At 55.1% G+C, this 27,853-nt stretch overlaps 3 protein-coding genes across 3 annotated transcripts; 2 read left to right on the plus strand and 1 right to left on the minus strand.

Annotated features, from left to right (window-relative positions):
• The first annotated feature begins 6,093 nt into the window (after nt 1-6,093).
• Nucleotides 6,094-10,441, plus strand: Birc5 (baculoviral IAP repeat containing 5). Its single transcript, XM_051181590.1, has 4 exons — nt 6,094-6,236; nt 6,524-6,633; nt 8,450-8,567; nt 10,236-10,441. Exons 1-4 carry the CDS (start codon nt 6,126-6,128, stop codon nt 10,323-10,325), a joined length of 429 nt encoding a protein of 142 aa, XP_051037547.1. The 5' UTR covers nt 6,094-6,125; the 3' UTR covers nt 10,326-10,441.
• A 5,772-nt stretch (nt 10,442-16,213) lies between these two features.
• Tmem235 (transmembrane protein 235) lies at nt 16,214-19,717 on the plus strand. Its single transcript, XM_051181612.1, has 4 exons — nt 16,214-16,391; nt 16,860-16,940; nt 17,705-17,842; nt 19,476-19,717. Exons 1-4 carry the CDS (start codon nt 16,214-16,216, stop codon nt 19,715-19,717), a joined length of 639 nt encoding a protein of 212 aa, XP_051037569.1.
• A 2,119-nt stretch (nt 19,718-21,836) lies between these two features.
• On the minus strand, nt 21,837-27,484 carry LOC127219859 (uncharacterized). Its single transcript, XM_051181610.1, has 7 exons — nt 27,211-27,484; nt 25,669-25,752; nt 25,072-25,160; nt 24,500-24,685; nt 23,383-23,520; nt 23,033-23,225; nt 21,837-22,591 (listed from the first exon to the last, which is right to left on the minus strand). Exons 1-7 carry the CDS (start codon nt 27,410-27,412, stop codon nt 22,308-22,310), a joined length of 1,176 nt encoding a protein of 391 aa, XP_051037567.1. The 5' UTR covers nt 27,413-27,484; the 3' UTR covers nt 21,837-22,307.
• Between the last annotated feature and the right edge of the window lie 369 nt (nt 27,485-27,853).

The following is a 27,853-nucleotide window of genomic DNA, read 5'->3' on the forward strand; positions in this document are numbered from 1 at the left end:
GGCTCATTAGACTGGCATCTGCATGCTCATAGCTCATTCCCTTGCTGGGCAGAGGAGCTAAGCCTCTGTTGCCGTTTATCACCCCTTGGGGACCATGCCACCAGCTGCCCCTCACTATTTACTTCCAGTTCTGCCCGTCCTTGTTCGACTTTTCCTGAGGTGATATGAACAGATATCTCCTCACCCCAGAAAGGGCACCAACAACAGACCAAAGATGATTCCACCAAGTTCAGCGACCCAGTGAGTTTAGCACTTACTGACAGGAGCACAGGTAACCTGAAAAGCCCTTGCTTCATGGTGGTAACTCAGGGAACTTCATTCCTGGGGCTACTGCATGTGGTTAGGTCTGCTCTCGGTTTTACTGCTTCTATAAGCTTGGAGCTAAGCCTGGTAGCTCCTGTGTGTTTCTTTTGAGCCGAGCCTTGTGGGATCCAGCATGGGTGCTGGGATGGAACTCATCCCCTGGAAGAACAGGAAGTGCTCTTAACTGTTGCATCATCTCTCCAGCCACCCCAGGTAGGCAGGGCTAAGCCAGGATACTGGGGAGGTCAGATCCATTAAATGCATCTTTGACTTGGCATAACTTCGGTTCACAGGGGGTTTGTTGGAACAGAGCCCCATCCTAAGTCACCGAGCACATGAACATCTGAGTGCCACTCACCACGAGGCCACTGGAGGATCAACATGTATCGCATAGAAAATCAAGATGGTGGTGGCTCACGCCTTTAATCCCAGCCCTTGGGAGGCAGAGGCAGGCGGATGTCTGTGAGTTTGATGCCAGCTGGACTACAGAGCAAATTCCAGGACAGCCAGGCTACACAAGAAAAAAAAAAATCAAGATCTGAGATCTGGTTCTTAGCAATAGAAGGCAAGATGCTCAACCACATAATACAGAACAGTCTCAGAATGCCATACATGAGGCCACAAAATCCACGGGCTTCTGCTTTGTTTATTTGTGGCTTTGAGACAGTTTCACTCTGTAGCCCTGACTGGCCTGGGACTCATAGGTGGACCAGGATGGATCAAACTCCCAGGGATCAGCTTGCCTCTGTCTTTATGGGACTAAAGGAGCACACTGCCTGCATGCATTTCTGTATGGACACAGAGCAATGAATAGAAAGGGAAAAGTCAGACAGATCCACACGGCAGGTTTCTGGTGCTGTGTGGAGGGCGCGGTGCTAGGAAGACATGGCGGTTGTTTACGTGGTCCAGAGCCTTTGACTTTGCAGTCAGAATTTAAGAGGACTGAGGGCCTCAGCGAAGTCTGAATTAGGAAAATTAAAATTCTCAGAAATCTCTTTGGATGCTGGGACACTGGAATGTCATGGCTGTGACCAGAATGCACTCTGGAGTTGCAAAGGAAGGTGACTCACAAGCCACAGGCTCTCCCTGAATGTTTGCAACACATGCCTGGGTATTGCTCACCTGGGCTGGGAGTTGCACCGTAGGCTGTCCCCGAAGACAGGCGAGAGCAAAGGGATGCATAGACATTTATATAAGTGTGTGACAGAGAAAAGGGCTGGGAACATGGTTCCCGGCAACCCAGCAGACAGGCAGAGGCGGGAAGAGAGTAGTAAGTTCAACATAGTGAGTTTAGGCCGTTCAGGGCTCCCTAGAAAAACTCTCAAAACTCCCAGAAGGGCTGGCAATATGGCTCAGCAGGTGAAAGCAATTGCTGAACAAGCCTGGCCATTTGAACCTGATCCCTGGATCCCACGAAGGGGAGAACCAACTCTCAAAACTTGTCCTCTGACCTCCACACAGGTGCCCTGGCCCTTCACGTGCACTTGGGAGTGTGGGGGGTTTGGTGTTGTTTGAAAGCTTTGGTTTTTTTAGGGGTGAGGCCCCACTGAATTGCTCTCTGATTCTGCCTGGGAAGCCAGGGCCTGTCTTGGGTCTCTCTGGTTGCCTAGCATTCAGTATCTGCTTGTTGATTAACTCCAGGATCTGGTTCACTTGGACTCAGGAACCTTCCAGTGAGTCTCCACTTACTTGTCAAATAACCTGGCTAGAGCAAGAACAGGTAAGTCAACAGCAGATGGCTGTGGAGACAGTTTCCATTCTACAAGCGACTTTGACCAAACCAGGAAGCTTGAAGCTGGTTACTGAATAATCAGGGTGGAGTGGGGAAGCCTAATCAGACCGTGACATCACAAACCTTTTCACAGGGCTTTCACTGACACATTTTTCCAGGGAAGTCAAGGCTTCAACAGCAAACAAAAAATCCAAATAGGCCGGGCGATGGTGGTGGCGCATTCCTTTAATCCCAGCCCACACACTCAGGAGGCAGAGGCCAGCCTGGTCTACAGAGTGAGCTCCAGGACAGCCAGGGCTACACAGAGAAACCCTGTCTTGAAAAACAAAACCAAACTAAAAGTCACCCTGGAATAGGGCTGGAGCCACTGCTCGGCGGGGAAGAGCATGGCTGCTCTCGCAGAGGGCCTGGATCAGTTCCCAGCATTCACATGGCGGCTCACAACGGTCTAATAACTCTCATTCCAGGGGGAGCCGACACCCTCTTCTGGCCCCTGTGTAGGCAAACTATGTAGGCAAAACACCTATACACACAAAAATGGTCTAAAAAGAAAGGAGGCCTGGCTAGCAAGAGTTGCTTAACTGTAGAAGAGTTGAGGAAGCCAGCGGTGGTGTCCCATGATGCCAGCACTCAGGAGGCCCAGGCAGGCATTTCTCTAACTTCGAGGCCAGCCTGGTCTACAAAAAACAAAAGTTAGTGAGCATCTTTGGGGTGGATACAAATTACAAGCCACTCAGCTGTTTTACACTCCCAAGTGAGTGACGATTCAAAATGCTTTGTCCTCACACTTTTGTGACACTATGCAATGCTTTTAGAAAACAGGGACTCTGGGGACATCAAACAAAGTGGCCTGACCAACAGAGCCAACACAACCTTGTCCTTTCACCTGACCCCCGATGCCCGTCTGTTAGTCTGTTTTCCTTTTCCAGCGGTCTCACAAAACTCCTCAGTTTTCTTATGAATAAGCTGAGAAATAAATCCAGCCTGCCAGCTTCTTTCTCAACCCAAACTGGTGGCTATTGGCAAATAATAAACTCATCAGGAACAGTAAAACTGCACGTGGCAAATACTGTGGGACAATTTTTGTACCCTGTAAATTTGTATCGATCTCATTGTTAATAAAAAGCTGATTGGCCCTATGGCTAGGCAGGATTTGGGGGGCAGAGAGAATGCTGGGAAGAAGGGCGGAGTCAGAGGAGTCACCAGCCGGATGGAAAGGGACAGACTGGACATGCAGGAGAGGTGTAAACACACAAGCCTCGTGACAGCACACACATGAACAGGAATGGGTTAATTTAAGTTGTAACCCCAGTTAGGAACAAGCCTGAGCTATCAGCTGAGCATTTATATCAATAATAAAGTCTCTGAGTGGTTATTTAGTAAGCAGCTGGTAGAACAGAGCCGATCCAGGTTCCGATGAAAAACTCCGTGTACAGACAAATGCTTTACTAAGTATAAAATTCAAGAAATTCAGATTGTGGCCAGGTGGTGGTGGCTCACACCTTTAATCCCTGTACCTGGGAGACAGAGGCGGGTGGATCTCTGTGAGTTCAATGCCAGCCTGGTCTAGAGAGAGTTCCAGGACAGCCAGAGCTGTAACACAGCAACCTTGTCTAAAGAAAACAAAAACCAACCAAACAACAAAACAAAACTAAACTAAAGCAAAACACACGCACAGAAGGAAAGCATGACCACAGAAGAAATAGAGAGGGCTGGAGGCACACTTCAGTGGCTAAGAGCACGCACTGCTTTCCCAGAGAACCCTGTTGAGTTCCTAGCACTCACACAACTCAAAACCATTTGTAATCTGTTTCAGGGAGTCACAATACTTCTGGCCTCCACGGGCAACAGGTACCCATGCATACATACATACATGCAAGCAAAAATATTCATACACATATATTTTGTAACAAAAAGAAAGAAAAAAATGTAGGAGCTGGTGAGCCATCTTCTAAATTTTTTCCCCAGAAACTTATTTTTTAAATTACATTCTTTTTCATGCCCATCTACAGAATGTCCTCTTGAGCCAGGTGGAGGTGGCACACACCTTTAGTCCCAGCACTTGGGAGGCAGAAACAGGCGGATCTCTGTGAGTTCGAGGCCAGGCTGGGCTACAGAGTGAATTCCAGGACGGGCTCCAAAGCTACTAAGAAAGCCTGTCTAAAAAAAAAAAAAAAAAAAAAAAAAAAAATCAAAAGAAAAGAATGTCCTTTTGTTGTTGGGAACATGGGTGGACAACTTTTTCGTTGTAGAAGATTGTCATTTATTTTGTGAGTCTTGCTGGCCTCACCAACATGTCCCCTTCATGTCTTTTTTTTTTTTAAGATTTATTTATTTGTATGTACACAGTGTTCTGCCTCTGCCTGCATGTATGCCTGCAGGCCAGAAGAGGGCAGCAGATCGCATTACGGATGGTTATGAGTCATCATTTAGTTGCTGGGAATGAACTCAGGACATCTAGAAGTCCAGCCAGGACCAAGGATGCAGCACTTAGGAGTCTGAAGCAGGAGGGGGTGGGGTGGGGCATAAAACATAGAACCTATCTGTCTTAGTTAGGACTACTATCACTATGATGAAACTGCATAGTCTGTCCTGAAGGAAGTCAAGACAGGAACTCAAACAGGGCAGGAACCTGGAGGCAGGAGCTGATGCAGACGCCATGGAGGGTGCTGCTCACTGGCTTGCTTCCCCTGATTTCTTACAGAATTCAGAATCACCAGGCCAGGGATGGCCCCACCCACGATGGGCGGGCCCCTCCCACATAAAAATCACTAATTAAGAAAATGTTCTACAGGCTTGCCTACAGCCCAATCTTATGGAGGCGTTTTCTCAATCAGGGCTTCCTCCTCTTAGATGACTCTAGCCTGTGTCAAGTTAACATAAAATTAGCCAGCTCACTTACTGTGCTGAGGAACCAAAAGACTAAAATCCCTACTGTAACTACTGTTGGGCAGAAGAGGAATCTTAGCTGTCCCGTGCAGGGCTGGCTCGAGACAACTTAAGATTGGAGTCACAGTACATGCAACTGTTGCCATTCCGAATGTTTTCAAGAGTATGGATAATACAGCAGGGCCTGAGGCCTTTGAAAAAACGGGGACATGGCCTCTCCAAGGTATGGTTGAGGAGGAAGGTTTCACTGTAGATATGAGGAAGAGAACAGCCAGAGACCTCTGAAGAGCCCAGATTGAACCTGGCCATGAACAGAGAAGGAGAGCGGGCAAGAGAGGGTTAGGGCACCAAGAGAGGAACAGAGGGCCTAGGGCCAAGAGAGGGAGGGGAGGGGAAGCGAAGCTCCCTGGGTTTAGGGGTAGGGAGGGTGAGAAGGGCTGGCCGGAGCCACGGGCGCTACAGGTCCCGGTCGTGCCCATGGGGTCCTGTGCTAACACAGTCTGTGATGTGAGGCGAGCTGGCCCACATCATGGACTCGCTGCGGTGGCGAATGGACGCTTCTCTTCAGTCTGAGCCGAGCCGATGGCCTCAGACATCGATTTTCGATTCCCCGCTCTGAGACATATTAGAATCTGGGACTCACTACCCTCCTGCCTCAGCCTCCGGGTGCTGGGATTAGAAGAGCCGCACTTCTACACCATCACTTACTACAGGAACCACAGACACCACGGTGTCTACAGGAAGGATGGCGTGGTGGCTGCAGGGCGCAGGGTCCCCAAGCCAGCGTGCGAGTGGACTTCCGTCCCGTAAGACCTGGGTGGGGCTGAGGACACATCTAACCACCCCGGGGGACCTGCAAACAGCAAAGCCGGCTGCAGGAAGGGAAGCTCGCAGAGCAGACGGGCACTGCAGCCGAGAGGACCACAACTCCCAGCACGCCTCGCGCGCGCCACTCCCAGAAGGCCACGCGCGGGGGCCTCGTGGGGCGGGGCCTTCCCGGCTCCCCTCGCGCCGTCCACGCCTGGCTGGCGGCTCGGGGCCCCGCAGGGGGCGTGGTCTGGGCGGCGCTCTTGTCACCGCCCACTCCCAGAGGGCCGCGGGGGCGGGGCGCTCCCGGCATGCTCTACGGCCCGCCGCCGCCCGCGGGTTTTGAATCGCGCTCGCAGGCGTCTCGGCGGCCGTTCGCGGCGGCAGCGGCGTCATGGGGGCCCCGGCTCTGCCCCCGACCTGGCAGCTGTACCTCACGGACCACCGCATCTCCACCTTCAAGAACTGGCCCTTCCTGGAGGGCTGCTCCTGCACCCCGGAGCGGGTGAGCCGCCCCAGCCTTGCAGCCCGGGCCCGCCAGCCCCCACGCTCGCCCCGCGCTGCGAGCTGGCGACGCTGCTTTGCGCTGCCCGGGACGCGCAGAGACGGCATCGTCCCCGCCCTTCGCTAAGGCTGTTAGCCCGGTACACGCCACCTCTCCCCACTGTCCCCGAAGAGCCGCCGCCCCAGCTCCCGGCCCGGCCCGGCCCGGAACGACTCTTGCTTGGGAGGGGTAGAGTCAAAACCAGGCTGATGGGTGATTCTGCTCACGAGCTGTGCTCTCCTTTTCAGATGGCGGAAGCCGGCTTCATCCACTGCCCCACCGAGAATGAGCCTGACTTGGCCCAGTGTTTTTTCTGCTTTAAGGAGTTGGAAGGCTGGGAGCCGGATGACGACCCTATGTGAGTCCCTGCAGGCTGCTCTCAGTGGGTTTCCTGGTGCCCCGGTTCCATTGGGAACTTTTTGGGTTGAACTGGAGTTGGGGGAGGAGAAAAAAAAAATTTGAATTTAGTAGAAGAGCATGACCTTCCTAACTTGGTATGTGTCCCAGGCTGTCCTTGAATTTGTTATATAGCTAATACTAGTCTTGAATTCTCAATACCTGCCTCATTTCCCTAGGGCTGCCAGCTGGCATGGTTTTGCCTGAGGCATTTGTTTTGATTTTTGTTTGTTTAACATGGGTTTCTCTGTGTAGCTCTATTTGTTCAAGAACTCCCTCTGTAGACCAGGCTGGCCTCAAACGCAGAGATTTGCCGTCCTCTGCCTCCCAAGTGCTGGTATTAGTGGCGTGGGGCACCTTCCACGTTGCCTGCCTGAAATATTTTAAAGTTCAGGGTTTTCTTCTTGTTCTGGTTAGTATGCACATGCGTGTGTTCGTTTCTGCCATGGGTGTGGGTGTTGGATCCTTAGGAGCTGAAATTATGGGCAGTTACGAGGTTCCTGATGTGGGGGTGCTTGGGTCCTGGTACAGCAGGGACTCTTTAACTTTGTCCCATCTCCAGCCACAGAACTTTTTATATTATCGTTTCTTTATGTCTTATTTTGTGTGTCTTTGGATGTGGGTGTCCTGGTGGGTGTGGCTGTCAGGACTGTGGGGAGTCAGTTCCCTCCGCCTACTGTGTGGGTCCCTGGGATTGGACTCAGGTGATCCAGTTTGGTAGCAAGCATCCTCACCTGCTGAGCCATTTCCTCGGCCCAGTTTTTAAGAGAACTTGAAATGCAATTCCTCTGAATGTGTTTTCTATTTAAAGTTTCTGTGTTTCACCTGCATGTATGTCTGTGCACTGTGTGCATGCCTGGTTCCTTCAGAGGGCATCCAGTCCCCTGGAACTGGAGTTGCAGATGGTGGGAGCTGGTGTGGGTGTAGAAGGGGGCTTGCTCCGGGACCCTGGATTAGCACAAACCACACCCAAACACCTGTTCCCACAGAGAGGTCCTTTATTAAGCAGGGGAGGAAAGTTACAGTGGCTGCTTTCTGACTCAGGCAGAAATCAGCAGCAAATGACCTTGCAGGTGTCATTTTAAGAAGAGAAGGCGGGATCACCTGTGTGGAATGGGCTGTGGTGGCAGAGGGGATAGAAGACAAGGGGGGAGGGAAAGGGACAAGGGAAAGTGGGTGGGGTATTTGTTTCTAGAGAGCCAGGAGACAGACATGACCCTTAGGCAAACAGCATTTATAAAGGTAAAAGGGGAAAGCCCAAGGTAAGATGAGGTGTTTAATTTTAATTGGACATGTTAATTAGGTGAAAAAAGGGGGCTTCTGATTGCTGGATTGTAATACTTTGACCTTGGCAGTCAGCCTCAGGGGGAGGAAGTGTCCAAATGAGGGAATGGACTTTGGTGGCTAGCTTTAGAAATGTAATCTAATGGTTTTTAGCAAGGCAGAGGGAATGGGAGAGACGGGCAAGGCCTGACAGAGCCCTGTTTGCCCGAGCCCAGGCTGGCTGGAGTCCCTTCAGGTGCTAGGACCCAAACCTGGGTTCTGTGGGAGAGCAGCTGTGTTCTTACCCACGGAGCCATTTCTTTGGCTCTTCCTTGTTGATTGCTACAGGGCTTGAGAAAAATATCCAGCCATCAGGGTGGGGAAGACAGCAGAGACAAGCTGGGCTGTGTGGAGCTGATGCCTTGCTCTTGATGCAGAGCAGGGTGTGCCAAAGACAGCCATGGTGCTGAGAGGCGGCTGTTGGTGATGCCATGCTGGTTTATTGGTTTTTCCAGGAAGGAGCATAAGAAGCACTCGCCTGGGTGTGCCTTCCTTACTGTCAAGAAGCAGTCTGCAGAGCTGACCCTCAGTGAATTTTTGAAACTGGACAAGGAAAGAGCCAAGAACAAAATTGTATGTATTACCGAGAATAAGGACTGAGAGCAAACCCAGTCCCCCAGAAGCCCCCGAGGGTCTGCCTCAGGGAGTGCTCCCGACCCTGGGGAGCTTGTGGGGTCCAGGACACACAGAAGTGACCTGGGGTATGGTCCTGGGGTCATGCAGTCAGAAGAGCTGTCCCCTCAGGAACCGTCTCACCTGAGTGGGGACCACTGTGGGAAGCCCTTGGCACAGGCCGGTCCTGCTGTGATGGCAGCAGTGTGGGTGGAGATTTGGAAACGTGTAGTAGGCAAGCATTGGCTAGGGCGGGCAGAAGCAGAGGTCCATCCGGACTTAGCCTCTTGTCCATTCACATGGGGTTCATTGGGACAGCAGGGCCATCCACGGTGAGTCCACAAGGAGGTGGCTCCCATGTGGACAAGCTAGAAGGGTTAGGTGGGCCGGAGGCTAGCGCTCACAGCAAACGTGGCCACACATTTTTCATGGTTATTTATTCACTGCAGTCGTTTGTTTATCTGAAGCTCAAACGTAAGCAGGTAGCCTGTATTCTTACGTGGTACACTTGGCAACCTTTCAGGAGGAAGATTCTGGGAGGGGGCTTACTGGCAAAACACTGAGAAGGAGCCAGACACACTGCTGTGTCCCTGACACCTGAAGGCTGGGCTCCAGCTGGCCCCAGTGTTCTGTGTTTCTCCTCAGCTTGTGAGCTATGATCCTTGGTGCAGGTTCTTAGAGATAACTGATGTTAGACACTGAGGATGACGGCTTGTTGTCAGGAGAGCTGAAGCAAGCCTTGGATGGAGCATGCTCAGACACTCTGGGGTTGGTGAGGGAGTGTGGGCAGTGCTGTGATATTCCTTTTTGTTACTGAATTTTTTTTTTTTTTAAAGCAGAATTGGGTTTAATAAAGGTACTTAATACAAGTTTGGGCGCAGAGTCCAGGGAAAGGCACTCAGAAGGAAAGACACACCACCCAGTGTGCCTCACTTTGGAGCATTCCTCTAGACTCACCGATGTTTTAAGCCTTCGCCATGCACCCGGCCGCACTGGGACACACTGTGTAGACCAGGCTGGCCTCAGACTCAGACACCCATCTGACTGTCTCCCGAGTGCTGGGACTAAAGGCGTGCACTGGCATTTACTTGTACTTTATTGTATGTGTGTGGCATGTTTTGCTTGTGGAGGACAGAAGAGGACATTGGACCCCCTAGAACCAGAGCTGCCTATGTTGTGAGTCACCATGTGGGTGCTGGGAATCAAACCCAAGTCCTCTGGAAGAGCAGCCAGTGCCCTTAACAGCTGAGCCATCTCCTGCTGCCTGGATGTTTTCTAGGCTGTGGGGCTGTGGCTCTGTGGCTCTGTGGGGTGCATAAGATGTCTTTAACCCTGGCTTGGTGGCATAGAGTATAGTCCATTTGGTTGGCCGAGGGAGGGGCATTATAAGTTAAAGGCTACCCTGGGCAGCATGAGTTCCTATTTCTAAAAAAAAAAAAAGTTGGGGATATTTGCTTATTATGCATAAGGCCCTAGGTTCAGTTTCGAGCTATACACAAATAGTCATTTTCGTTTCATGAATTACTGTAGTTATTTTGTCACACTGGTAATGGAACGAGGGCCTCACTCTTGCTAGGCAAGCCCCTCTAGGCCACACCCCAGCCCCAATGTATCCTTCCGTTACTCTAGGCAAAGGAGACCAACAGCAAGCAGAAAGAATTTGAAGAAACCGCGAAGACAGTCCGCCACTCCATTGAGCAGCTGGTTGCCTTGAAGTGAGCCTTTGCCGGGATGACTGGACCTGAGTGACGTGCCACATTTAAGCCACGTGTCCCAGCTTTGCCAGCCTGGGCCTCTTAGCAGTGTCTTAACAAAGAAATAATGGTATTTTGAAACTGGATGTCAAATATTATTTTTGTCTTCACTTGGATGTGGCTCAGCCTGGGTGCCTACCTCTCCTGGTTTTGTGGGTTTGCTCTGTTGTGACCTGGACTGAGGGAGTGAGTGGCAGTGCCCAGTGGCAGAGCCTATGGGGTGGGGGTTGTGTGTTCACGGTCTTTCTGGTCTCCATACCAGTAGCTGATGCACCGGTGCCCTGTAGGTGTGGTTATGTGTTATGTGTCCTCTGATGTGAGTCTCCTACCGCAGGATGAGGGAATAAAATCACTTAAACAGTGGATTGCAAGCTTCCCCTGTCTGAGGGAAATGGTTTGTGTGTTTGGTTTTTTGAGACAGGGTGAACTGCCGCCCCCACCTCTCAGGTACTGAGACACTGGCTGATTTCACTGCACCTGGTGCCGTTTGTTTTATGTTCCAAGGTCATAAGCTGGGTGGCATCAAGCGTCAATCCCAGCATGAGCTGCGGATTGACCCGTGGTAAGAAGGCACTGGGATCGCAGCATGACTCACAGGGGGCAGGATTTTCTTTTCCTAACAATCCCTGCAAGGCAGGTGTGATGGACATACTGTCAACTTGGCATGTCTAGAATCACCCAGGAGATGGGCCTTTGGGAGTTGCTTTGGTCACGTTAATTGGTGTGGGATGCTGGGCTGTGTAAATTGAGGGTGAGTGTCAGCGCTCATTGTTCCCATTCCTCACTGACAACTGCTTCCTGACTGCTGTCCTGAGGTCAGCCTGGACCATAGGACACCCTGCTCAAACCAACCATGTGACCATTCTCCAGGCACACTTTGCTGTGACTGAAACGGTAGAGTTAAGGCAGACAGGTACAGACTTCACAGTTGTGCATATTCCATGCAGACCATGCTAATAAAATTATTCTCAAGCATCTTTAGCCAGAGGCCCGGTTTGCTCTGTCCCTGCCTGGGTTCCCAGCCTCACTGACTCCAGGGGATCAGCTGCTGGGGATCAGCACAGAAAGCCAGGAAGACTTTCAGAACCCCGGAGGACACAAAGCAGTGGTAGAAACGACAGCCCAGGTGGCCTGCAGAGGCTTCCAGCCTGCAGCTTAGCTTCGGGAAGAGCACCAGCAAACTAAACCAGCCATCTCGGGTTAGGGCTTTGCTTCTGCAACAGCACAGCAAGGCCCAGACACCTAATCCTCCACTTGAATGGTACAAGGCATCTGTGCTCACTTAGATGGCTGCTGGGCAGCTATTTTAGGAGATGCTCTGCATGTCTTGGACTTGACTCTCTCCAGAACCACCTAACAGATTCTGGTGGCCTCCCTGAGGGCTTGGGGCAGCTTTGCATTGGTAATTCAAGGACAGTAAGGGAACGGTGATACATGTTAAGAGCTGGTCTCTATTTCCACCTCACCACGCGGAAATCAGGAGTTAGAGATCAGAGCCAGCACATGGGTGAGAGCTCAAGGCCATGGGCAAGCACCAAGTGGACATCTGAGCCCAGGTGGGGCCGGGCCCCAAACACGGACAAGACATCTGTGCAGATGACCAGCTCACCCCAGCCTTGAACCAAGCCAGGAGCCAGCACAGCTGCGTGTTTCCTGCCCACTGGCTCAGTCCGTAGGGCTCACCAGAGCTAGAGAGGGAACAAACTGGCTGTCATCCCTCAAGGGCTGTTTGCCCTGTAGTCACCAAAGTGATGACATTAGTTTGAGTGCACTCTGGATCCTGCTACTCTACCCCATTTTTATCTCCTGAAGTCAGCTTACAAAGTTTCTACTTGCTTTCTCTGGGCAGGCGTGTGGTGGGAGCACCCTGGGTGACAGGAAGGGGCACCGCTGATCATCATGTCATCCAAGCCCTTGTCAGAAGCTCCCAGCTGGACCAGCACAGGGCAGGAGTGAGAGGTACATTCTGCTCACCGCAAATGCAGCGTGGTGGTAGAGTGGGGGAACGTGGTGCTGGAAACATTTGCCGCAGCCTGGTGGCTGGCTCCCTGCACAGCTGTCTACACATGGGTTCTTGCCCCTCACACCCATGCTGTTGGCTCTGCTCTCTAACTCCTCCTATTCATCTGTTCTTTCTCTGGTTTCTGTGTGTTTCTAGCCTATGCCCTCCAACTCTGGAGAGCCCTTGCATCTGCTGGCCTTAGCCAGCTGCATCCTGCATGCTGGGTGGATGAATGGGCCCATTGGACAGTGATTTGGGGCTCATCTGTGAGAGGATGTTTGCCAAGGTCAGTAAGATGAGCTGTCCATATAGCTGATGCCCAGCTGCTGTAATTTAGCTGACAGTTCTGCTTCCCCAATCTCAGGCTGGAGGCAATAGCCAGAGTTAGCCTGGAGCAGGAGGCTGGCTCATCAGCCAGATGGTTTCCACTAGAATCGGACCCCTGCTCCAGCTGCAAATGTGACCTAGTTAAAGAGGCCCTGTTTTGTTACTCAAGACTGAGCCGTCTTCCCGCAGGAGCCCACCTGTCTTTGACATCTGTGATAATGGATTTTGCTGGTGTTGAAGAGTCCCTGGCAGCCAGAGGCAGGCACCCAGCCTGCCTAATACGGCTTACACATTTGACGAGACAACATGTAATGAATACTTGGGTCGTTCTAAAGCGGTACCTCTTCAGACTGGACTCAGTGTCTTTGGGTACAATTGGGGATGTATGCTGGCAGAATTCATTAGAGCCACCCCTCAGGGACCAGCACCTGCTGCCTAGAAGACAATCAGTGGCTTCAGCTGCACAGAACCCAGGGTTGAAAATGAAGTGGGTATGGACCTCTCAGCAGGCCATCTTCCAGCCGCTCAGCTTGAGGGAGGGAATCAGTGCAGAGATAGTGTGGATGCCTCTTGCTGTCACTTTCCCCAGGGTAACGGTGGCCTCAGGCATGGCTGTTGCCTACCCTGATGGATGCACTAGACCTGCTTGAGCTGCAACAGGAGCATGAACCTTCCACAAACCAGCTCAAGGGCAGGGGCTTGATGGGAGGGAGACAGGGCCTGTAGGGAGAAAGGGCCAGCCAAGGAAACACACTTTGTCCCTGCAACCAGAACCAAAGAAATGCACCCCGACCCTGAATCCAGTGCCAGAGAAACACACTTTGTCCCTAGAGTCAGAGCCAGCGAAAGAAGTGCACCCTGGTCCTAAAATTAGAGCCAAAGGGCTAAAAGGACCCATGAAAGAAACTCACTTTGGCCCTGAAACCAGAGCCAAATCTGACCCTAAACCTGTGCAGAAAACCAACCAATCCCTGAGCACAAGGTCTAGCCAGTCTGAGCTCAGGGACTAAAATCTGAACAATCTCTACTCCAGAAATCTCCCTGGAAAAACTCTGCCCCTAAGAAGCCCTATGTAAACCCTGTGCCCGTTCAGCTTGAGGCTGTCTGGCTGTCTTCTACCCTGGCAGAGGCAGAGGGATTCTTCCCTCCCAATAAGTCTCTTGAATGAGGTTTGGGTGAGACCTTCCTTTGCTGGAATGGAGCCGAGCAGAGGATTAGTTTTCACCAGAGTCAGAGTGGAGCAGAGAAAGGCGAGCAGGGCTGTATCGCCGGGGAAGCCCTCCCCTGCCGGAGCAGAGCTGCTACACTGGGGAAGCCCTCCCCTGAAGCAGGGCTGTGAGCTGCTAAGCTTACTGTGACTGTGGTGTCCCTTGGCTCCCAAGTGCCACAATCCCTTTCCATCTGAGCTGTAACACTATTCTGTAGCTCTCCCAAGTGCCAGAGTCCCTTTCCATCTGAGACGCAATGCTTAGAAGACCAGCATGTCAATCCATATCTTCTACAAAAGGAGCCTTTGACAGAAAGCAAGACTGATTCTTGCCATGTTGTTACACTGTGGGATAACAGCTAGGTGACCTCAAGTTTGCATTTCTCAGCTGTAATCAAGAGTCTCCCTTCTCCCTTTCCTCCTGCCTTGGGAGGGCTGCAGCTCACTGAGTACCCATCGGGTTCCTGGTCTTTCCCAGTCAGTGAGCCACTGGCTACCACCTGGCTCCAGAGCAGGGGTGAGTGTAGGACCCTGCCAGCTGGAGGGGTTGCCACACAGCACGTGTGGGTAGGGATGGCCTGATGTACATGTAGAAAGAACAGGTCACAAAATACCGGAAGAATTCTGTACTCTGTCTGCATTCCACTTGAAATATTGTTTTAATAACTTTGCTAAGATTGCTTTTTATCTTGGGACTAACAGACCTCCCAACAGTCCAAGTGAGGGCTTGGCTGACCTGAGACACACAGCTCCTGTGCTCAAGAAAGACCACCATCCCCTCCATCTTCAGGCTCTGTCCACCCCAGGGCAAAGATTCAGAGGTCCTCTCATTCTCCAGAATAACCCTGACCACCCAGCTTCGTTGCCTACGTTCCTCCTGGCTGAGGCCTCTTTGCATCATTATCTCTCCTGCCATTATCTCTCCTGTCCTCAAGGGGTCTTTATGTGTGATCTGTGTGTGCTCTGTGAGTGTGAGCCCTTTGAGTGTGTACCCTGTGTGTGTCCTGTGAGTGTGTGTCCTGTGTGTCCTGTGTGTGCCCTGTGAGTGTGCCCTGTGAGTGTGTGTCCTGTGAGTGTAAGCCCTGTAGGGGTGTGCCCTGTGAGTGTGAGCCCTTTGAGTGTGTATCCTGTGAGTGTGTGCCCTTTGAGTGTGTGTCCTGTGAGTGTGTGCCCTGTGAGTGTAAGCCCTGTAGGGGTGTGCCCTGTGAGTGTGTGCCCTTTGAGTGTGTCCTGTATGTGTCCTGTGTGTCCTGTGTGTGCCCTGTGAGTGTGTGTCCTGTGAGTGTGTGCCCTGTGAGTGTGTGTCCTGTGAGTGTGTGCCCTGTGAGTGTGTGTCCTGTGAGTGCCCTGTGTGTGTCCTGTGAGTGTGCCCTGTGAGTGTGTTCCCTTTGAGTGTGTCCTGTGAGTGTGTTCCCTTTGAGTGTGTCCTGTGAGTGTGCCCTGTGAGTGTGTTCCCTTTGAGTGTGTCCTGTGAGTGTGCCCTGTGAGTGTGTTCCCTTTGAGTGTGCCCTGTGAGTGTGTGCCCTGAGAGCAAGCTGCACAGAAACAATGCAGTCTCCCCTGCTGCAGGGAGCTTATCGCATTGGTCCTCAGAACTGATGAAAGCCAGGACCCCAAGTCCAGATGAGTCATCCCTGTATGTGCCCAGCTGGGTCTGTCTGCACTACACACACACGTGCGCGCACACACACTCGCACGCACGTACGCACACACACTCTCTCACACACTCACACACACACACACTCCTCCATTTTCCTAGGAGCTATTGGTGATTGATGCAGTGGTCCAGCGCTGGCTGCTGCAGCACGTGCTCCTGGGAGCAGTCTCAGGCTGACCTCTGACCCTCTTGCCAGCCCCACACAGCAGGGTAGGCATGCTTGTGTCAACCAGTTTCTGGCAACATTGGTATTTGAACCCAGCTCTGCCACGATTCTCCCCCCCCCCTTTCTTCCCTTACCGCCTGGCCAGCACAGAAAGATGCATCCTTTTCCTTGCAGGCTTGGCCAGGCACGGTGGCAGGAAAGTAGCCGGCGCTGAAGAACCTAGGACAGCGCCTCTCCCTCCCACGCCCCTGCCCTCCACCCACCACTGCTCCCAGCCCGCTTGCTCCTCAACACCCCTCCCATGCCTTTCCGGCTGAGGCCTCCGCCCCTCCCACCGTCTAAACCTTCATTAGCCTGGATCGGTTCTGCCCGGAACCCTGACTGCCCCCAGCCCACGGTTCCCTTTGTCTCCAACCCCCTGCCACTCCGCGCAGCCCGTCCGTCCGTAGCTCCGGACCCCGCATCCTCCCCGGCTGCTGCCCGGCTCTTGCTCTATGGCCCTTCTTGCCGCGTTGCTCCTGAGCGCAGCCCTGGGCGCCCTGCTCAGCTTCGCGCTGCTGGCAGCTGCGGTGGCCAGCGACTACTGGTACATCCTGGAGGTGGCGAACGCTGGCGGCGCCGCTGGCACGCAGCAGCTCTCCTCACACTCGGGGCTCTGGCGCACCTGCGAAGGTGAGAAGCAACCCGGACGCCCCCTAGTCCCGTCCCCTCCCATCTCTACTTCCCGCGGCTCCCTCCTCCTCAGCCTTCCGTCTGCTCCTCAGGGAGTCTCTGGGTTCCAAGCCCAAGTCCCCTCTCCAATTGCTGGGTGACAGCTGGGCTGTGGAAGGGTGTGAGGAAGCTCCAGGGCAGGGTGGGAGGAAGAGGGGCTGGCACTATGCGTTAGGTTCTGAAGAACTTTTCTCTGGGAAGAGATGGGTGCCACTGGGAGGTGACGGCCAGGGAGACCGCGATCTGTTCCTTGCCTCTGAGAAACATGAGTTTGTATCTCCTTAGCCTCTCTAGGTCTAGGCGCCTCCGTGGAGGTCAGGGGAGCACTGGAGGCTGGGGCCCAGCTGCCAGGCTTCAGGCAAGAGTTAAATAGGAACCCGAGGCCATGGCATCCATGTTCCCAGCCCCCATTTGTACCTTGGCTTTCAGGACAGAACAGCTGCGTGCCCCTGATTGACCCGTTTGCCAGTGACAGCTTGGAAGCTTCCCCCTCCATACAGCACCTTCTCTGTGAGTCCTGGGCCAGTGCAATCTCTGACTCTTCAGGCAGGTCTGGAACCAAACCACCCTACCCAGCCCCTCACCCCAGCCCCAGCCCCTCACCCCAGCCCCAGCCCCTCACCCCAGCCCCAGCCCCTCACCCCAGCCCCTCACCCCAGCCCCTCACCCCAGCCCCTCACCCCAGCCCCTCACCCCAGCCTCAGCCCCTCACCCCAGCCTCAGCCCCTCACCCCAGCCCCTCACCCCAGCCCCAGCCCCTCACCCCAGCCCCTCACCCCAGCCCCCTCACCCCAGCCTCAGCCCCTCACCCCAGCCCCAGCCCCTCACCCCAGCCTTGGGGACCCTAAGGGTGTTCCCATCATAGCCCCCGACCACGGATCCTGGGATCCCAGCCTGCCTCATACCTCAGTTCATTTTTAATGAGGTCGTGAACCAGCTCAGAGCATGACCAGATCTCATGGGACACAAGTCCCCTTTGGGCCTGGTCCTCTCTCTAGCCGGACGGCCATAGACAACCTACTGCCCCTGAGAGGCCCTGATGGTGGGGTGGGGTGGGGTGGGGTGGGGAGGGCATTGGCAGAGCCTCCCTCAGCCTGGCTTCAGGAAGCTGTACCAGAAAGGGGTGACCACTGGGAGGGTCTCGTGTTACTATGGAGATGGGCATCTGCTCAGCCCTGCTGGTGACCTGAGCAGGTCAAGGCCTGACTGTCCAGCTCCTTTTTAGAGGCGGGCAGGCCCCTCTGCCTGCCCCGAGCCCCCCTTTCTCCCCACAGTGCTGCATCGCACGGTCATGGTAGCCCTGCCTCTGAGCCTCATCCTCATCGTGTGTGGCTGGGTCTGTGGCTTGCTCAGCTCTCTGTCCCAGAGTGTCCCTCTGCTGCTCCTCACCGGCTGCTACTTCTTGCTAGGGGGTGAGTGAGGGTCCCTTGGAGGATCTCGGACTGCAGATCGTGGGAGCGGGCGGGGTTCTCACTGTTATTTACCTCTACCCTGGCCCCTCGTCCCCTCTGAGCATTGGAGAGCCCCGCCCCCTGCAGAAATCCCCTAGGACTGGCTCCCCATGTGGGGCCTGGATGTACAGGAGCACCAGAGTGGAGCCTCTTGGCCTTGGAGACTTCAGGGTCTCCATGGTAACTGCAGGACTAGCTCTATGGGCAGATGGTGCAAGAAGAGGGGTCCTACCAGGCGAGAATGGTTGAGGCAGGGCAGGCCAGGCAGGGACATATCATCCTTGGCCCTCGCCCGCCCTAGCCCCGGGCTCTAACTAGCCACCCTGGCGGCTCCTTTGGCCCACTTCAGCAGGTTGGACACCCAAGGCTTCCAGAGCCAGAAGCAAACTGGGACTGTACCTTCTTGGTACAGTCTGTCCCAGCCACCTAGGCTAGCTGTCACCAGAGTGGGCATGTGGCCCTGCAGGGGTCTATCCTTCTGCAGCAGCCGCCCGCTATCACTGGGGCCAGTCCTACTCTCAGGGCAATGGTGAGGTCTCCCAGACAAGGCTGCCCCCCCCCCCCGGGACACTGGGCTCTTCAGACCTTTGTTAGGAGTGCGATGGGCCTGAGATGGGGGCCTGCAGCCACAAACTAATGAGACAGATGTTCAGACCCACCCGGGAGCCTGAGTACAAGATCCAATGAAGAAGCCACGGGAAGCCGCTGATGGGTTGGGACTCTAACTGGGAGGCTCCCGCATTTTTCTTGAAGACACTGGCAGAGGCAGGGTCAGAGGGCAGCTTTAGAGGCGGCTGACCACAGCTCTCCTGGGTACAGTGTCCTTTACCCTGGAAGGGAAAGGAGCTGAGAGACTGGGGTCCCCTGAGTCAGGATAGCAGGAGCTGAGGCGGATGGCTCTGGAGTTGTCGGCCGAGGCTTCCGGGACCAGATGGGAGATGGGACTGTAAGAGGGGGCTAAGGCTGGGAGGCAGGTCCCCATTCCAGGGAGCTAGGTGTGGCAGGTGAGGTGGACAACGCCTGTGTTGGCTCCTGAGGATGCCCGAGAGCGACAGTTCCACCGAGGTGTTGACCCTGTCCCTACCTCTCCTTCCCCAGATTAAACCCATGGCTTTTGCTGCAGGCAGTTAGAAACCCACCCACTCAAACAGGGCAGTGGTGAAGCACACCTTTAGTCCCAGTACACAGGAGGCAGAGGCAAGCCGATCTCTGTGAGTTCAAGGCCAGCCTGGTCTACAAAGCTACACAGAGAAACCCTGTCTTGAGAAAGAGGGAGGGAGGGAGGGAGGGAGGGAGGGAGGAGGGAGGAAGCCACTCACTCCCCCCACCCCTACCCTGCCCCCTGCCCCAGGGCTAGGGTAGATGGAGGCCAGATAGTCTGGGCCTTTTTCTGATGTAACTGAGTTCTGGGACCGCTTACAAGGGGATTTGTCAGTGAGGTCTCAGGATGGAGGGCTGTACTGGAACTCCCTAACACTATGTCCCCTAAAACTCAGATTTCACTGTGCTTGTTTGTGCCTGCCCTAGGAGTAGAGACCTAACGTTGGGTCTGCTGGTGGCACATGGAGCGGTCTTGCTGCCCCTCTCTCCCCAGGTGCCCTGACCCTGGCAGGGGTCAGCGTCTACATCAGCTACTCACACCTGGCATTTGTGGAGACTGCCCGCCTGTATGGTGTGCAGCACGTTCAGGGTGTGCACGTCAGCTTCGGCTGGTCGCTGGCCCTGGCCTGGGGCTCCTGCGCCTTGGAGGTGCTCAGTGGTGCGCTCCTGTTCACAGCTGCCCGCTTCCTCAGCCTGAGCCAACGCCCAGGGATGCCCCACTCTGTGATCATCTGAGTCCCAGTGTGGCAGGGTGGTAGGGGAAGGCAGGCTCAGACACCCTTAGCATTTGCCGGAACCCTGGCTGGGGAGGTGTCCTGGGGATGGCATGTTGGGGAAGCGCTCGTTTCCAGCTAGAGTGGCAGAGTCATGAGCTCCTGGCAGCACGGTCTGGTGGGGTGCCTCGAGGTTCTGGGGGCCCAGGGGGTGCTCTTACCCTGGGGGCTGCAGTCCACTCTAGCCCTCTGTTGCTGAGACAGTCCTGTTCTGTGCTAGGAGCTGGCTGAGGGCTTCCTTACCTCTCCATCCCCCAGTCTAGGTAGTTACCGCTCACCCCATGCCACAGAGTGGGAGGCAGAAAACCGGAGAACAGATGGCAGATCTGGGTTTCACCGAAGTTGGGCAGGGCCCCTGGACCCTGTTTAGTTTCCTCTCCCCAGGGGAGGTTAGTAGGGAGGAGGCTTGGGGCTGGGTGGGAGGGTACAGTTCAGGTTCCTTTTCAAGCCACCAAGTGGGCCACTTACCTGAGTGCTTCCAGGCAGGGTGGACCTTCGAGTCTAGGTCCTTGTCCTGGTACAGGCTGCTGCCCTGCTGGCCTGCTATTTCCTCTTTGCAGCAACAACCAGGAGCGTGTCTGAGACTGGCCACAGTCGGGGTGAGTTGGGGCCATCCCTGGCCTGCCCCCTTCCCCGGGTTGCCTAGATAGAGCGACTTCTGCTGCAGGCAGAAGCCATGCTTGGGGATTTGGTTGCAGCTGTGGAATGGCCAGCACACAGGCTGCCTGCAGCCCACTCCCTGTCTGGGACAACACCATCTCTGGCCACATGAGAGGGGGCAGACCTGTGCATGTAACCGGGCAGTGGACAGCTGTAAGTTAGGAGCTGTGCAGTACCCCAAACAGCCCTGATATGACCCGCTGAGGGCAAACTGGAGCTGATGGCGACCTCCCTTTCCAGTATGTATTCTAATCTTTGCCATTCCATGTATGAGCACTGCCAAGTGTCTGAATAAATAAGCTGCCATGCATGTATTTTTCTATTTCTGCGATGTGTATTACTTTTGGAGGGGGTGTGCACAGGGACGAAGCCTCGCTACTGAGGCCTGAACTCACTGCCTCCTGCCTCAGCCGCCCTGGTCCTGAGATTTCCAGTATGCCTCACCAGAGCCAGCCTAGAATTTATGTTAGAAGGGCAAACGCGCACACACACACACACACACACACACATACACACACACACTAGTGTGTGTTTCTGGCCATCAGCGATGTGCATTTATGTGCATGTGCCCGTCACAGACATCCTGTGTGCGTGTGCATGCTGTCATGTCCTGCAGCTACAACTGCCTCCTCCTTCCGAGCTCCAGAGACTGAGGGGAGCCTCGGGTCTCAGCAGGATCTGGGCTAGCTCATGGGGAGCTACAGGAAAGTTACAGCCTCTCCCTGTCAGGCTTTGTGGACATTTGCTGAGGTGCCTGCCTGCTGGGATCTAGTTTGTCAATTCCAGCCCCACCGAATGTGCATGTGCTTGGCTTTAGGCTTCCAGGTGACACTGGGGAAGACCCACATGGTGGCTGTGAAGATCTCCACAATTGCCTAAGGGTATGTGCTTGTGTAGTGGGCATGCGGCCAGACACGGGACCTACTGAGGCCAGCTGAGTCCTTTGCTCTGATGGGTCAGTCTCCTTAGCAACTGGCCCAAGGGTTTTGTCTTGTTTTACGGTTCACTGGGTAGCTGGGCTGTGAGGCCCAGGTGAAAAGGCGGGTGAGTGCTGCCCAGGGAGGAGTTGGCAGCTCAGAACTGATGTGAACAGACAGCAGGCTCCAGTGGAACCATGTGTCTTACATGGAGAGGAGAGAGACAAGCGGGGAGCTTGTCCACATAGACAAGAGCCAGCCTCTGTGGCAGCCAGACCTCAGGCAGGACATTCGCCCTTCCGTGAGCGTGCAGCCAGATATGGGCCCAGCTAGGAAGCCTCAGAGCTTACTACTTGTCTGCAAATGCTCTGCACTCACCTTTCCTCCGCCATGCTTGGCTGTCTCTGGCCATTTATCCTCTGATGCCACCGGAACTTAAACCGTAAGGATTCAGTGTCTCCCAGATGTAGACTTCACCCCAAAAAAGTAACCAATACAGCTCCTTCCAAGCTTTATTTTACAGTCCATCTCTAATAGCTATACTGGACACATAAGGGTCTGTGTGTTTGGAGGTAGGGTCTCATGTGGCCCAGGATCGGGTCACACTGTAGCTGGAGTGACCTTGAACTTCTAACACTCCCTCCCCTCCCCCAGCACGCTAGGATTACGGCTGTGAGTCAACACACCTGTCATACAGTGCTGGGGACTGAACCCAGGGCTTATGCACACCAGGCAGCCCATACTACATGTCCCAGGCCCAGAATCTGTTTCCTCTATCCATTCCCTTCCCTTGACATTTTATCCTGGGCTGTGCCCGGTTACTCCTGACTGAATGAGGCCATCACGTGAGAGCCATTGGTGGGAAGCAAAGGCTGAGTGGTGCCGTCATCCCCCACAAGGACAAGGACGGGCCGGGCCTTCGCGAGGCTAATGGCTGGGGCCACCTTATCCCCCACTTCAGTCCTGGCCGGGGCCTCAGGGCCTCAGCTGCCTCAGCACAAAGCCCCACTTCCTCAGTACCAGTCCCGTGTCCTGAGCAGACACATCTCGGTGCCACACAACCCGCACAGCGCGCTCTGTCCAGGGAAACAGCAACACGCTCACGGCACAGCCCGTCTGAGCCACCTCCTCGGCACTCACAGCCTGCAGACGCTGGCACAGCTCTGCCGGAGGCAGACCAGCCACCTGCACCAGCACTATGTTGGTCTCCACAGTCGCAGGGTCCACAGAGCAAAGGGGTGATGCCAGGTCCTGGAGTCCTGGAGCCAGACACAGTGGTGAGTGCAGGCCCACCCCAGGGCCCAACCGTGGGCCACCCTCCCCCACCCCCCCCACCCCCGCAGGGAAGGCACAAGAGCAGCCCATAGTAGTTGGGAACAGACCCAGAGCCCTGACTTGGGGACAAGAGTTAACCCCTGCTTTTCTACTTCTCTGCAACTCAGGGGTGCGGGCACAACAGGGTTGTTATGGAAATTTAGAAAATGTATAAAAGACCCGTGTTGGAGGCTCCGTGTTGCCTTGGTTCCCGACTGTGGCATCCCTGTGTGAGGGAGGGCCCCACGGAGTAGGGCCCAGTGAGGCAAGAAGATCCAGGCCCCACCCCAGAAGCTTGTGAGAGGCGCAGGGGTGCAGGTCCGCTGGGGACATCTAGGCCCAGACAGCAGGGGAAGTGGATCGAGGGTGGGGGGCGGCCCCGGCACCTTTGGCAAATCTCATGGCGTTCTCGTGGTCTCTTGGCAGCACCTCCTCAGCCTCAGCCAGTCCTACCAGGGCAGCGGCAGCCAGTACTCCAGCCTGGCGCATACCTCCACCCAGGGCTTTGCGGAGGCGCCAGCCTTCCTCAATGAAGCCCTTGGATCCCCCAAGCACAGCCCCCACTGGAGCACCGAGGCCCTGAGGGAAGGGAGGAGAGGAGAGACCCCTGGGGCCTCTTTCCACAGCTAGAGGTGGAGAGGGCTGTGCTGCAGTCTCCACAGTGCGGGGCTAGCAGGTGTGGCAGGCTCTGGGGTGCCCACACCCCGTCTGCCTGCCTCGGGAAAGGTCAGCCTACCTTAGAGAAGCAGAAGGACACAGAGTCACAGTGTTCCACCAGGCGGGCAGGAGGCACGCGCAGAGCCACAGCTGCGTTCATCAGCCGTGCCCCATCCAGATGGACGCGAGCTCCATGGGTGTGGGCCAGGAGGCGCACCTGGGTGCAAAGGTCAGGCGGGCAGTGGGGGGGGCAGGGTAGGAGAGCGTTTGGGCTTGGCACCATTCTTTTAAAAAAGATTTTAAAAACTTATTACTTTATGATTAATTAGTCTAGCATGTGTGTAGGCATGTACACGTGTGTAGGCATGCACATGAGTGTAAACTCCTGTGGAAACCAGGGGCACTGGGGGCCCCAGAGGTGGCTGTTACAGAATGCTGTGAGTTGCATGTGGGTTCTAGAGATTGGGATCCAGGTCTCCTGGAAGAGACAGTGCTTTTAACCACCAAACCATCTCTCCAGCCGCCTCAAAATTTATTTTCATTGCTGGACGGTGATGGCAGCTCACACCTTTAATCCCAGCACCCGGGAGGGAGAGGCAGGTAGATCTCAGTGAGTTTGAGGCCAGCCTGGTCTACAAAGTAAGTTCCAGGACAGTCAGAGCTGTTACACGGAGAAACCCTGTCTCAAAAAACAAACAAACAAAACCCCTGAAAGATTTATTTCTATTTTATGTGTATGTGTGTGGTGTGTGCCGTGTACGGTGGTATGCCTACGCAGCCAGAAGAGGGTACTGGATCCTCTAGAGCGGAGCTGCAGGTCTCTGATCCAGCCAAACTCAGGCTCTGGAAGAGCAGCAACTGCCCATCCCCACTGAGGCATCTCTCAATCTCCCTAGAGCTCAGCATCTTGAGGAACCATGAAGGGTCTAGAGTCAGAAGCCTGGTGTCTCTGTGTATTTGGGACCGGAGAAGACATCCTAGGCACACAGAACGTGTGATGTTTCTGTCCCCAGAGAGACCAGGAGCCTGAAGCCATTCAGCCTGGGACCAGCACATTCATTCCCCATGACAGTCAGGCCACTGATGGGTGCCCACAGCATGAGCCAGAGGGAATTGATCCCTGGGGACAGGGACTGTTCAGAGGGCACAGAGTCAAGAGTATGCTGGCATCGGGGCCCAGCTGGGAGGTAGCCTACCTGGCGGAGGTAGTCAACAGGGAGCACCCGGCCCCCTGCGCTGTTGTGTGTATTCTCCAGGCACACAAGTTCGCAGACTGGATGGTAGGAGCTCCCGGAGCCCCGAGTCAGTGCCCTCTCCAGCTCATTCAGGTCCAAGGTGCCATGGGGCATGTCTGGGAGGGGCTGGGAGTGCACCCCAGCAATCTGCAGGCGGGAGAGGACACTGCATCAGGTGATTCTAGGGGCACCTCCAGGTAGGAAGGTCCCTCTGCAGTAGCAGCCACCTCTGGAATCCAGAGTGTTCTGAGCACGTGCAACAACATCCTAGCTGAGAGGCTGCTGCCCCTTGCTGCTAGTTTCTGTCTGGACGCTGTCCTTCGGCTTCTTTCTGGAGTGCTAGTGCTCCAGCTGCCCACTAGGGGGCAGTAAGGCACCGAGGCAGATGAGCAAATCTGGGCCCAGGCCCTCTTTCCTCCCATCTCTCTTGCTGGCTTCCCTGTGCCTTTCCCTTTCTCTGCTAGTTCCTACCTTGGCATCCCAATTGGCTGGAGGATGTCCAAAGCCCCAGGGGAGTGGTGCCTGGTCCTTACCTGAGCCACCCCGCCCTGCTCATAGACGTGGAGGTGACATTCCTGCCCAAGGAGGACCTGGGAACCCCGGCGCCGGCAGTGACCCATCACTGAGATGGAGGAGGCAGAACTTGGAACTGGGTCCAAGAGGGTCCCACTGCCCCTGCTCAGCCTGGCCTGGCTGAGCCTGGAGCCCCAGTGAACTCAGACCGCCTCTGTCAGTTAGGAGGCCGCGCCCTTCAAGGCACCTCGCTGCTGCCGTGGTGAAAAGGTGGTGTGGCAACCAGCTCTGGATGGCTTCACAACCCTGTGGCCCCCTGCAGAACACTTCCAGCAGGGGAGGGTGCCAGGGTGCCGTCCCGGAAGACAGGCAGCGCAGGGCACCAGCAGCAGCCAGGCCCTGTCGGAAGACTAAGGAAAGAAGCACACTGGGGACAACCCGGGCCGGGGCTGCAAGGCCAGCGCCCAGGAGGAAGAGCTGGGGAACGGCAGACACTTGCAGACCTAGCTCACCCTCTGGCTTCCGCCAGGGCGCTCCACTGGCTGCACCCCAAAGAAACCCAGGAACGTGTCCACCAGAGCTACAGGCCCCGACTCAGAGGGAGGGTGGACACTCACCAGAGATGAGGTTGGCCATGGTGTTGGTGGGCACAAACAGGGTCCGCTCCACCCCAAGCAGCTTTGCAGCCTTTTCCTGCAGTTCTGAGAAGGGAGGGAGGGCAAGAATGTCTATCAATAATTGCTCAGAGCCACTGTACCCCTGGCTCAGTTCAGTGCGCTTGTTACTGGGTGTTATGAAATACACCTGTACTTCTATACTCTGCTGCCGCAGCAGGGTAACAGAGTCTGAGGGCAGCCTGAGCTACATAGCAAGACCTTGTCTTGAGTCCTTCCCTCCAAAAAACGTGCATTTGTTCAGATGAGAGCGGGGCGGGGCCTGGAGCCCATCTACACATCCGTGTAGTCTTGGTAATCACGTGCTGTGTCCCCAGATGTCCCCTTACCCCTCTACCCCCCATCAGTCCTCCACCTGTTACCTCCTCCTGGGTCATAGTCCCCTGCCCCAGGCCACCGAAACTCTTGTGGTTTAAACCCCTTTCCCACCCCAACCTCTCACACCTGTTTGTCCTTTCCCATCAGCCCTGGCAGGTGAGGCCCTGTGGTTTCCCTGCAGACTTCCTCTCTGCAGGGAGGAGTGGGGGGGGGGAGCTGGCCCCAGGGTACAGCTGGTGGCTGAGAGAAAGGGCTGTGTAAAGCCCACGGTGGCTTCCCTCCATGGAAGGACATCCAAAGTGATCTAGATTTTGTCCCCAGAAGACACAGGTAGCTCCCTGCAGCCTGCATGCTGCCACTCTGTCTTAATTTAGCAAGCTCTCCTCCTCCCCACCCCACCCCAGACTCCTGAAGGCAAGCCACCTCCCCAGCCTTGATGTGGGGACCTGTTTACACCCCAGGTGTCATCTGAGAGGAGCATTTCAGATCTTTGAAGTTCCTGGTAATGGCCTCAATAGCCCCTGGGACCACAAACAGGGCTCCAGGGGTCAAAGGGGCGATCTGTGGTTTATCTCTGACCCCCAGAAGCTGCACACGCCCCCAGCAACACTGGAGGTTCATTCAGCAATGACAGTCGACCCTGGGTGGGCTTTGGTTTGCTGTCTTCTTAAAGCACTGCCTACGTTATAAAATTCTGCCCCTGAGAAGGTGCGGCAAGCCCAGAAATCTTTCCTCGATTGGTTCTGTCTGTGTGAAGTCAGTCAGTGAATGAAGGAGAGTAGTTACAAGTCATTTCCAACCCTGGTTCTTCCCTGTCCCTGATACGGGTTCTTGAGCTCCTCTCTGGCCACCTTAGAGCCATTCTTTGCAAGGCTGGACAACACCCATCTGGGCAGTTGGATGACAGTGGACAGAAATCACCCGGCGGTCCTGTTAAAATGCAGATCCTGGCTCCCCAAGTCCAACGTGGACCAAAGAGTCTGCACTACCGAGGCTCTCCAGGAGAACGAGCAGGGCCGCAGGGCGCACCACCCAGCTGGCAGGTGCATCCTCAAATGTCACGTGAGGCACTACTCTGCGTCCTGGCTCTCCTGTCAGCACCACGGACAGCGGCCCGGGGGGGTCACCGCAACGACCCCTGCCCCGGGGCCTGCTCGCCCGGCTCACCGTGGACCGTGGGGTCTTCTCCGTAATCGTCGTCTCCCACGACCGCCTCGGCCATGGCACGCCTCATGGCCGGCCCTGGCCGGGTCACCGTGTCGCTGCGCAGGTCTACTACCTGGGTTGGGACCCCCGCCCAGTTCCTAGACCACCGCGCCCAGGGCACCCTGAACCCCGGGACGGCGGCGCGGGCCAGTCTGCAGAGCATGGCTATGCCACCCGCCTTCCCTGCGCGCAGGAGCGGTGGACACTCTCTTCCGGGCCTGCCGGTGATCGGTGTGGCTGGACAATTCTGACCCCCTGCGGACCGGAGCTGGGTAGGCCCGGGGCACTCTGGGAGTTGTAGTCCTCTGGGAGTTGTAGTCCTCTCTGGAACTTGATAGTTTATGGTGAGTCCCGCAGGATGCTGGGAATCGTAGTTCGTGCTCGCAGTGCAGCCTAGGAGAATTTGGGATGATAGTTCCTTGCTTTGCTGAAGAGGGAGTGATTTCTTTTTTCTTTCTTTCTTTCTTTTTTAATGCAGCTGACTTCCAGGTGACTTTTAGCGTGCACCTGGCACTGTTCACGACACTGCAGATTTAACTTAGTTGAGCGTGCCAGCCACTGAACAACCTGGGTGCTGGGAATACCGCTGAGTCATCTCTCCAGC

The sequence above is a fragment of the Phodopus roborovskii genome, unplaced genomic scaffold, assembly GCF_943737965.1.
Source record: "Phodopus roborovskii unplaced genomic scaffold, PHOROB, whole genome shotgun sequence".
Lineage (NCBI taxonomy): Eukaryota > Metazoa > Chordata > Mammalia > Rodentia > Cricetidae > Phodopus > Phodopus roborovskii.